Raw genomic sequence first — 12,092 nt, 5'->3', positions numbered from 1 at the left:
AACACCTCCCAGAACCTCACCCAATACACATCTAAAATACTGAATAACGTTTTAATCCAAGACATGATTGTGCAGGAATCAACGATTTTGTTTCAATTCAACAATCAAGTATCAGGAACGCTGCTGTATTCAGCTGCTAGATAGAAAAAAAGGTGAAATTATGATTTTAAAATTTGCATCAAGTTTAGTTGTTCTCCCTTACCCCTCCCATTATGCTTTTAATGACTCTAAAACACTTGTATCATATTACATTAGTAATAATTTTAGACGAACACCTTATATACGTAAACCTTTATGTACAAGCAACTTTGTGTAACTTGATCAACCTATTCTCCATCTGTTCTCTTTGACACCTTCTGCCCCTTTTAAGAGATTAGCCTGGGGTAAATTTTGGACTTAGTTATCACATATTCTTTTCCCATTCTTTAAATTGTGCTTAGAAAAGGAACTAAAATAGGGACTTTTGTATATAGCATATCCAAGGTGCAATTTAGCAAATTAAAAGAAGAAATGGGCTGAAATTACTATATGATAACGTGGGGTGAAAAGGGAAGTTGTAAGGCTTTGTGTGAAAATATAAAGGATTTCTAGGATGTAGCAAACACACACTAACTCAAGAAATAATAGTTTATAGTTTATGAAAATCAGCAGCCTTTACTCAGCATCTCCTTCACTATTCCTCTTCAGAAAGGAATACAAATGCATTTGAATATTTTCTTAAAAATGTTGAGTCATAAATAGCTATGGGATGAAATGACCCAGCATAGACGTTAGGAATATAGGCCATGATGGGACTAGGACACCCAACCCCCCATGCCCTCCACCCATCCTCCAGCCGTTGCTAGGCGATGAATTACGGAGTTGCTTAGATACTGACTAGTATCCAACACACAAGCCTACATTAACGGCCATTATGTGTAGATCACGTGACCCTGAATCTGAATAGCAGCACACAGGGGGAGGATGCAGCTGCCCGAGCAGGGAATGAGGGGATGGCCCATCCTTTTTAATACTCACTCTTCCATCTGGCCCTATTTAGTTACACCAATACCACATGCTGTCAACAGAGTATATATATATATACTGTAGAGCCCGACCGATATGGATTTTTGGGCGCCGATGCCGATACCGATAAAAAAAAGCCAGATACCGATATATCGGCCGATATTATTTATGTGTATATTATAATACAGTAGCAATATTATTTATGTGTATTATAGTACAGTAAGTTTGGACACACTTTCCAATTGGTGTGTACAAACTTTTGATGGGTACTGTATATAGAATACACAGTATAAACAGAATAAATACATAAACGGTTTGCAATGATCACTCAAATGTGGTGATCAAACACTTGTGTGACAAAGATGTAATGGAGGCAGGGTAAATGATAGAATGAGAATTTGAGCTGTAACCAAACTAGTTTGCATTGCATTTTATATTATATTATATTCTAAATACTGTTGCATAATCTTCACTAACGACTTTGTCTTTTAATTTAGTCACATTATTTAAAACATAACTTGTATCAATAAATATATCAAAAGTGTCACTGACAAAACCTTATCTTCTATTTTTAATCTTAATTTCTCTAATATCTACCAGTGGAGGAAGAACTCAGATCTTTTTAGTAAAGTAAAATTAATAATATCATAATGAAAACGTTTATAATTACATATGTACAGTAGTTTTATACTATTTTAAATAAGTAGTAAGCAAAATGTACTAAACGTGAAACTAGTAGGGCTGGACCCGAATATTTGAATATTCGTTCGGTGGGTTGGTATTCGATTTGAAAATTTGACATTCGAATATTCGTTTTTTTTTTTTTTTACATCTGGGATCCCCCGCGAAACGGTTCTCATTCGCGCTTGAATAAGGCCGGCGACACACTGACTGCGTGGCATGGCCATTTTTATTTCGGCTCCCATGTTAACAGGTTGGAGTTTGCACACTGCCTGCGTGTGACACGCGTCTCTCAGGTGCGGCTCGAGCCACGCGGAAATAGAACCGACGCGCAAGTGTTCCAGCAACGGGAGTGTTCTCTGGCTAGAGCGCAGAACAGCGGAGTTTGTATGGACGAAGTGCATGTCTGAGCTTGTTATTTGGATTAAGCTATGTTGCTTTGACATAATTGTGGAAAATAGAATAATAGAAACAAAATGTATTAGCCTTTTTACCCGTTATTATCAATCTAAATTAATCTCGTTTTTAATTTAACTTAATTTCGTTTTTCTTTATTTAAATTTCGTTTTTCTTTATTTAAATTTAGTTTTTCTTTATTTAAATTTCGTTTTTTCTTTATTTAAATTTCGTTTTTCTTTATTTAAATTTCGTTTTTCTTTATTTAAATTTCGTTAAATTTCTTTTTTTAAATTTCGTTTTTCTTTATTTAAATTTCGTTTTTCTTTATTTAAATTTCGTTTAATTTCTTTATTTAAATTTCGTTTTTCTTTATTTAAATCTACCCTTTACTGTATCAGTAATTTTGTTAGTCAGAAAAATATTAGACTACCTTAAAAGTATTGCTTAATTTAACAGACCTGTGTGTGTGCGTTTTATATCACTAATGCAGTGTCCATTCTCGGACGCGTTCTCTGCCCGCCGCTTCCCGCTCGTGCTGTTCTGTAGTTTACTAAAAGTGTATTAATTCTGAATGTGTTGCGTCTCGCGTGTCCATCTGGCTACTCTTAATGCAAAATGGCACTATATAAAGTGTTATAATTACATAAATTATTGGAATATTGCTTGATGTTGTAACGTAGCAGAATGAGCTTTAACACTGTGTCTACACCGGACGCGGCCGTTATTTTTTTGCCACTTTTGCCAGTTCTTTGTGACAGCTTTTAGGTGCTTTATTAGCAGCGCCAGCGCCATCCTTACATAAATCACTGCATCGCTGCATTTTTTTAAATATTAATTTATCGGCCATTATAAATGCCGATACCGATAGTTAGGAAAATGCCTTATATCGGCCGATAATATCGGCCCGCCGATATATCGGTCGGGCTCTAATATACTGTACATATACACACTACTGGTCAAAAGTAATGATGCTGAATAATGAAAGTTTGATCACAGGAATAAATTAGCCTACATTTTAAAAATATATTACAACAGAAACCAGTTCATTTAAATTGTAATACTATTTCACAGTATTACTTTCTTTACTGTATTTTTGATCAAATAAATGCAGCCTTGGTGAGATGAAGAGAATACTTTCAAAAACATAAAAAAACCTTAATGTTTTATGTATGTATGTATGTATGTATGTATGTATGTATGTATATTACATTACACATTTTTTAATAATCTTGTACCATATTGATAAAAAAAATACATAGATAAAGAAAATATATCCCAGTCTTTGTTATCAACTATGAAGTTCATTAAACGCTACATTAGTGTTTCCTATAGGGTTCGTGATTGAAGTCCAGGGGGTTTGAGTTTAATAATAAAACTCGAAAAGGTATAATTATGTAAATCATAGAAAATTAAATGTAAAATTTAAATAAATAATTTAAAAATAATAATAAAAAAAATGTATTTGAAAGACAAAAGCCTTCCAAAGACATAAGAATATTGTTAAATGACTCACAGAGTGATAATTCTAATAATAGTTAATGTGTTCATCAGGAGTTGATTCGACGCAATGTTGAGAAAACCCTGAGAAAAAGTTAAATGATAAATGCTGTGTTGCCTGTTAATTATAGCCACCGGACTAGTGACTGGTCTGTGTGTGAAATTCCACAAAACTAGAAAACCTTCTGATATAAGTGGAGGCTATATAATTAGGAAGAATCAATAAATTATGAAAATTATGAAATGTATATTATCTTAAATACAAGTGGCCCAACGTAAATATTTTCAGCTATTCTCTTCTCGCCAAGCAGTCTAGGAGACACTGAAACTGAGAGTTATGTTAGTATAAACACAATGAAATGCAATATTATGAGGATAAAGGTACATTTCCTCTAGTATATTTCATGTGAGCTCCAAAAGATTATGTTTTCCAGTATCAATATATTTTATGAGCCATCAGATGTTTGTCTTCCGCCATGGTTATTTGCATGCAAATTTTTTCTGCTGCCATTCTTCTGCAATGCACATAACCTCTTATTGATTTGTCATTGATAAATGTAAAATTCTTACTTTAGCCTATGTCCTTTTTCTCCCTCTTCTCTCTCTTCCCTCTCTTTTTTTTATGCATGAGTGTTCACTGTTTATAGGCTGGTTGCTAACAACATTTGAGCAGTGAAAACAATAAGCCTACCGGTCTCACATAGCTCCTCGTACATGTTTAGAATACTAATGCTTTCCTACAGGCTAGGAATTCTCTGTAATTCTTACATTTTTTCAGTATTTTATACACCTATTGGTATTATTTTAAATTACTCATTATTAATGTGATTATGCTTGTAACCATTTGCATTATTGTATATGTGTGTGTATATATATATATATATATATATATATATAGTCCTTTCATTTAGCAATTTTTGTAGGCAAGATTTAATGCCATATCAATCATCTGCCCTGAAACAGATTGCATCTCTGTTGCTTTTTCAGCATAATCTCTGATCCTGCTCACTGCAGTGCACAACCCATTAAGACAAGGACCAAAAATCAATATTGTAAATGACGCAGGCGTAAAAAATGGCTACTGCTATCCTGCATGTCCTGCATGACCAAGGGGGTATAACAGGAAGATAAAACACTGATATGCAAATTGATATGCAAACACTGACGGACATGATATACAATTATCTTTTCATATAGATTAAGAGCTTCTCTTTCACCTTATACTTCCAGATGTTAACTTCTATCTACACCGGAGGCATTTTGATATCAGAAGTTGAACAATAGAGTTTAAATAACTAGACAGATTATTGATACTTCATTTGTCACTTGATTTATGTGTAAACACAGAATAGAATAGGCAGTGAACATACAGTAAACTATGCTCCTCTTAAAGTTTCTAAAGTTATTTATTGGAATTAATAACCTCCTAACATCTTGAAGTTAAAGACTGAGGGAAAAAATGGAAGTTGCGATAGTCTTTTATTATGATCTTATGTATTGTGATCTTATGTGACTGACAGGTTGTCCTGCCCTTACACCAGTAAACACGTCATTAGAGAAGAGAAGATGTTCCTGCAAATGCTAGTTATTTTAGTTAAAGATTATGAGAGCACACAAATTATGCCTATCCATGCATGGATAAATAATTTGTTATAAATACTGCAATATTCCATAAAAAAACAAGAATGGCCAGTTTTGATTTTATGATGACTTTAAAAAGTATGGAGGCTTCTTACTAACAACAAAAGCAGTATTTTAAAGGAGCAATACTGTATTCATGTGTAGAGAACTGCAAGCATTTAGCTGATGTAAAAAAGTCCATGACTCAGAGTTACAGACTGACATAGCCAATGGCATAATGCCAAATAGGGTTTGTGGTTTATGTTTAAAGTTTGCTCACCACTGGCAACTGCACACAGACCCGTCCCTCCCTTCCTATTCTCATAGTAGCAGGCAGCTGTGAGAGTTCCCTGCAGTTTTACAGCCAATAGGGCTTCACTTCATGATGCTTTTTTGTTGTTGATTTTTGTTATGTTGTAAGCACACTTGTGAATGGAGAAACAATATGTGATTTAAATGAAAGTTTGATTATATTAACTGATATAGTTATAGGTTATACTGTTATATGTATTTAAACATAAAATAAAGGAAATAAGACTGAGTTGGTTGTACTCAGACCCTGCAATTAGGAATGTGTTTAAATAGACACAAACAGGCTTCCAGTTTTTCAGAAACCCAGCAGATGTGAACAGCTCACTGACACTGACAGCCCACGTGACGAATACGATGACATCATTTCAACAAAATCTAGGACACAGAGGGAGGAGAGACTGCAAGCAGGACAGTGAGAGGGTTCATGGTACCATGCAACACTAGGCCCAGTCTGATAGCATCTGTCTGACTGTTTCTACATTCTTATTTTATACTTTAAAGTGTAGCGTTCACAAACTCAGCACTGTCAAAACTCAACACAGTAAAAAAAAAAAAAAAAAAAAAAAAAAAAACAGGCAATACAAAAATTTGTTTAATATGTCCCTGCTGACAATAACAATTCCAATATGGTTTTCTGTATGGTCTTTGCTGTTTTGTGCTGGTCTCTTAACCGATTAAATTATTATTTTATTCAGTATTAGTCAAAAATAATATTTAATTGGTATCTACAATTCTACATGATGCAATATTTCCTCAAACAGTAGCCTAAAGCTGGGTGCACAATGTTGCTTGTCAGTCTGTATGAACATGATCCCTGCTGTAAGCCATCTCGCACTGTTGGATCTCAGTTCTCATTAATGTAATGTCAGACTGGTAGATGCATTAAAGGGTTAGTTTACCCAAAAATGAAAATGATGTCATCATTTACTCACCCTCGTGTTGTTCCAAACCCATAAGCCTTTCGTTCATCTTGTGAACAAATGAAGATATTTTTTTATTTAATTTAATTTAATTTCTGTCCCTCCATTGACAGCTACTTAACTACCACTTTGACGCTTCAAAAAGTTCATAAAGAGATTGTAAAACTAATCCATATGAATTAAGAGGTTTAGTCCACATTTTCTGAAAAGACAATCACTTTATGATGAACAGATTGAATTTACTGTAGGCTTTTATTCACATTAACTGATGGTAAAGAGAGAGAGAGAGAGAGAGAGAGAGAGAGAGAGAGAGCACGAGAGCACTTCTGTTGCATGCTTTTGATTGCTGATCGCGCTTAGCACACATGCGTCATTTGAACTAAAACTAAATCGGATGTGCAAGTAAAAACATTAACTATTACATGACTTATGTATAACGAGTGGTTCCCTACATTATTACAGGAAGGTGGTACAGTAAGTAAAAAGTTTTCTGTGCGTAAACATCCGGATCTGGATCCCAGAAAGCTGCCTCTCAGCGCTTGAACGGACAAATTCACACACAATTATGTCAAAATGCCAGTATAGGCAAGTATCCATGTGAAACATAGTCGGTTATGTTATGTTATGTCTTAAGTGAACGTAAACAGTTCAAAAGATAACGCGTGTGTAACAGTATGTTGAATGTTAATCTACAAAAGTTTCTAATCTACAAAAGAAAATCACCTAAAGATAAAATATGATAGAGCAATATACATACCCCCCTACACCACTGGTCGATGGTGTATGATCCATGCCGTACAGTGTGATTTGTAATGATTTTATAGGTTTGCCAAAATCACAGTCTGTAGCAGGTATAAGTCACAAGCTATGATATGCAATACAGTAGTAAATAGTACATGGCATTTCTGTGTAGGCCTACACTGAAACAAATTTGGAGTAGGATTTACTTGAAAAAAGCTTGCTAAGTTTTTTCACTCAGAAAATGCTAGTAAATTTACAAAGTTTGCCAAGTAAAAACCTAAACATATTTATCAGTAGCTTTAATTAGAAATCTTTAAGTTAAATTTACTTGGAATATGGAATTAAGTAAACTTTACTTGACCTAGTTAAGTGAAAGTAACAAAGAAAATAAGTAATTTTAACTTGGCTAGTAAAAGGTTGATTAACATCGATTTAGTTGAAATTTCCTTTGCATTACATTTCACTCAAACAATAATATTGAATTATACCAGTCATTTATAGTATGTGCTTTACTTAGATTATCTAAGTAATTTATACTACAGCATGTCAGAAGTTAAGCATCATGTGAATGCAAAGACCTCAATACTTGGTAGACAATACACAATGACGGTAACATTTGATGGATCATTTTTGTGTTTGAATGTGTCATTTTGAGCAGAAAATTTACTCGAAATGTCACAAAATGGCAAGTTACTAATCCTGACAACAAAAGCAATGATAAAACAGTGTAAATACAGCTGGAAAACAGTGAAAAATGAACCTCATTAATTATTCAAGGTCCAGTGCATGATGGGAACCCCAGTATCAGAAAAGTTGAGTAATTTTTACTTAATTTTATTGAGTTGATATTTACGCTTTCATTTCTACTCGCTTGAATTAAGTACTGATATGGAATTTACTTAGTTTTTTTAATTCTTGCCTGAACTAACTTTTTCATGTAAATTACATTGTTTTTTTTCAGTAGTATTTACTTCACCAAAAAAACATTTTTTACAGTGTACAATCAGATTAGATTTTACACTAGCCTATAATTTACAATATGATCTAGAATGGCTACAAAAAAACCTCATGATGGTTTCATATCTTCATTTATCACAGGTTTAATAACGCATTGAATAGATAATAAATGTATAAATGTAACTGACATTTTTCATTCAGCAGGTCTAGGACCCAGATAGCAAGTTGACATTGATTCAATGTTGAAATACAAGGCTAATGTTAACAGGTTCATATTCATGTATGAATATCAAAACTAGAAATGCACTAGTCGGTAAAACAATATCTGATGTGCATTACACTGATTTATATTGGACACTTGCTACATTTTAATCTCTCTTCCTCGTTCCGTCGTCATGCTCATTCAACTCCTCCCCTTCATCCTCAACTGACTGACTCAATCTTGGACAGTATACTCACAGTATACTCCCCCCAAAAAGAAATTGCCTGCCTTGTGATATTCTCCTCATCGCTCCATCCCCTCCAGAACAATGGTGAGTATAATTATTTTTCTTTACCTTTCAAACATTGACGCGGCAAAGGTTTTTATCCCAAATGTGCTTGTCATTTAATGCTCGTCTGGTATTCTTCAAAGCGGCTCGAGCGGCTTTTCTTTGTCATTCAGCGCGCGCCCTTTCCTTAAAATGGAGGAAAAGCTCGCGACATTGCGACGACGTGTCGACAGCAAAGATTTATTTTTGCAAATAATCTTAAGTGCTGTAATGCAAAGAATGCTACAGTTAAAAGTGTTATTCATCGTAGTGACATTTAGTTTATAAATGCCTTTGCAAACGCCATCCCGATTACATTCACCCATTCATCAATCCATTCATTCATAACGGTGCCTTCAGAATATGTTCGAAATTACGCGTTGATGGTCAAATGCCGTTATAAATAACATAATCAATTTTAGATGATGCACAAACCCTTTTTGGTTATAAATCATATTTAGGTTGTAGTACACCTGTTATGAGGGTGCATGTCCAAAACCATCTGACATGATGAAGTGATTATTTTAAATTTTGACGTAGCCTATGCATTGAATATGATTGTCAAAACAGTGTGCATTATCACTGTCTCAATCATTATATATTATATACGATATAATAATCTAATATATATTCTTTTGCAATTGCTGTATAATTTAAATCACCATGTATTATAATTGATAAATGTGACTTAAATGATGTCTTAACAAAAATGCACAAATAGATAGATTTTTTTCCTCCATCAGATATTAACAGAGAATTTTCTTGAAATTTGCATCCACCCCTCCTCCCATCTGCATGAGGAGTAAACTGGGTGGGGACTGCAGCTGTCTGCAGAAGCTCATGCCAGGCCTGTGCAGCAGATGACTGGATTTCTATTCCTGTTCTATTCCACAGCTGTTATTATCTCCATTGAGATTTTACATTAAATGTGTTCATGCATTTTATTATTTTGCTGATATTGTTTTTATTGAATTTCTGGGAACTGCCGTAGTTTTTATCATGCTGTCTTTAGGGAAATTCAAAGATTCAACCAAATATTCAAGATTAGCATTGACCAAATATAAATAATCAAGAATTGATCATTAAAAAATCCATATTAATCAAAGAATATTCTGAATTCCCTTCAAATAGTGGACACAGCCCTTGAGAAAATACCATTCAGTTTCTGCATCTAAAAACCTGCTATAACTAATGCTCCCAAAATTGAAATCCATACTCTTTCCTAGACCATTGAGATGACAGATAAATGGGAAAAGGTAGATTTCTGTCAACATTTTTATTGTTCTCTTTCAACGGCTAGTCAGACACGGTCTGGCAAGCCTTTTCTGTGTGGGTGGGGCATCCGCCTTGTTCCCATTCTGCTCCCTCATTCCCTTTGAATAAAGAGAACTGACTGCTTTCTTTGTTCTTCCTTTTTGGTAACCTACTAAGTCTTTACTATGCCAGTTCACTTGTATGTCTGTCCTTAAGATAAATATTGTTTAAGCAGGTTTTTACAGCGCATTTATGATGGTGTGTTTCTGATGCAATGTCAGTCAGATGTCCATTGTTGTACCTAAAACACTGAACACATTCAAATGACAACAGAACGAGCAAAAGAAAGCCTTTGAGCATGTCTTGAGAGCCAGCGACCTTATAAAAAAATTTGTGGCTTTTTGTTGTTAACTATAAAAACTATAAAAATTGATTTCCCCATTCCCTTCTACAGCGTGAGTGCATCTCCATCCACGTTGGTCAAGCTGGAGTCCAGATTGGCAATGCCTGCTGGGAACTCTATTGTCTTGAGCATGGCATCCAGCCGGATGGACAGATGCCCAGTGATAAGACCATTGGAGGAGGCGATGACTCTTTCAACACCTTCTTCAGTGAGACTGGTGCTGGAAAGCACGTCCCCAGGGCTGTGTTTGTAGACCTGGAGCCCACTGTCATTGGTAAGAGGATAATACTTCATTTTATCTGTGATATTGTGTTTGCCAGAGTACACAGTTTACTAAACATTTACTCATGACCCGTCTGTCCAGATGAGGTGCGCTCTGGGACATACCGTCAGCTGTTCCACCCTGAGCAGCTCATCACAGGAAAGGAGGATGCAGCCAATAACTACGCTCGTGGTCACTACACTATTGGAAAAGAAATCATTGACCTGGTGCTGGACAGGATTCGCAAACTGGTTGGTAGCTGCAAATAAACAAACATAAAATGAATTATATATTATGTTGGGTTACTGACCAACAGGTTTTCTTCTCAGGCTGACCAGTGCACAGGCCTCCAGGGTTTCCTGGTGTTCCACAGCTTTGGTGGTGGAACCGGTTCTGGCTTCACCTCTCTCTTGATGGAGCGTCTGTCTGTGGACTATGGCAAGAAGTCCAAGCTTGAGTTCTCCATCTACCCTGCTCCTCAGGTCTCCACCGCTGTGGTAGAGCCTTACAACTCCATCCTAACCACCCACACCACCCTAGAGCACTCTGACTGTGCCTTCATGGTAGACAATGAGGCCATTTATGATATCTGCCGTAGGAACCTCGACATTGAGCGTCCTACTTACACTAACCTCAACAGGCTGATCAGTCAAATCGTGTCCTCCATCACAGCCTCCCTCAGGTTTGATGGTGCCCTCAATGTCGATCTCACCGAGTTCCAGACCAACTTGGTGCCTTATCCTCGTATCCACTTCCCTCTGGCTACCTACGCCCCAGTGATCTCCGCAGAGAAGGCTTACCATGAGCAACTCTCTGTGTCTGAGATCACTAATGCTTGCTTCGAGCCAGCCAATCAGATGGTGAAATGTGACCCACGTCACGGCAAGTACATGGCTTGCTGCCTGCTGTACCGTGGTGACGTTGTGCCCAAAGATGTGAACGCTGCAATCGCCACCATCAAGACCAAGCGCACCATCCAGTTTGTGGACTGGTGTCCCACTGGTTTCAAGGTTGGCATCAACTACCAGCCTCCCACTGTGGTTCCAGGAGGTGATCTGGCTAAAGTGCAGAGGGCCGTGTGCATGCTGAGCAACACAACAGCTATTGCTGAGGCCTGGGCTCGTCTGGATCATAAGTTCGATCTGATGTACGCCAAGCGTGCCTTTGTGCACTGGTATGTGGGTGAGGGTATGGAGGAGGGCGAGTTCTCAGAGGCCAGAGAGGACATGGCTGCCCTGGAGAAAGATTACGAGGAGGTCGGTGTCGACTCCATCGAGGGTGAAGGAGAGGAAGAGGGCGAGGAGTATTAAAATGGTCACTAAATGTCTAAGATTGAAAACAGTAGACCGTTAATTTACAAACGATATACATGAGGTATCAAGTGTAAAGTCTACTCCTAAATGTTAGAGACACATTCTTGATCAGTTGTTTTATTTATATGGCCAGTATGACTTTTATTTGTGGAATTTGCTTGCCAAATTTTGACTGAATAAATTGATGGTGATCAAAAA

The 12,092-nt window shown here is 36.3% G+C and overlaps 1 protein-coding gene across 1 annotated transcript; it reads left to right on the top strand.

The window, feature by feature from the left end:
• The first annotated feature begins 8,537 nt into the window (after positions 1-8,537).
• LOC311073429 (tubulin alpha chain-like) lies at positions 8,538-12,092 on the top strand. The gene is made up of 4 exons (XM_084099199.1): positions 8,538-8,665; positions 10,371-10,593; positions 10,684-10,832; positions 10,911-12,092. The coding sequence occupies exons 1-4, from the start codon at positions 8,663-8,665 to the stop codon at positions 11,889-11,891; spliced, it is 1,356 nt and encodes a 451-aa protein (XP_083955325.1). The 5' UTR covers positions 8,538-8,662; the 3' UTR covers positions 11,892-12,092.

This window comes from Abramis brama (assembly GCF_963993115.1).
Source record: "Abramis brama genome assembly, chromosome: 22".
Classification (NCBI taxonomy): domain Eukaryota; kingdom Metazoa; phylum Chordata; class Actinopteri; order Cypriniformes; family Leuciscidae; genus Abramis; species Abramis brama.
This window is presented reverse-complemented; position numbering and strand designations above follow the sequence as displayed.

Coding starts and splice junctions, on each gene's coding strand:
- LOC311073429 (XM_084099199.1), top strand. Junction 10,594..10,683: donor CCTGGAGCCCACTGTCATTG/GTAAGAGGATAA, acceptor CCGTCTGTCCAG/ATGAGGTGCGCTCTGGGACA. Junction 10,833..10,910: donor TGGACAGGATTCGCAAACTG/GTTGGTAGCTGC, acceptor TTTTCTTCTCAG/GCTGACCAGTGCACAGGCCT.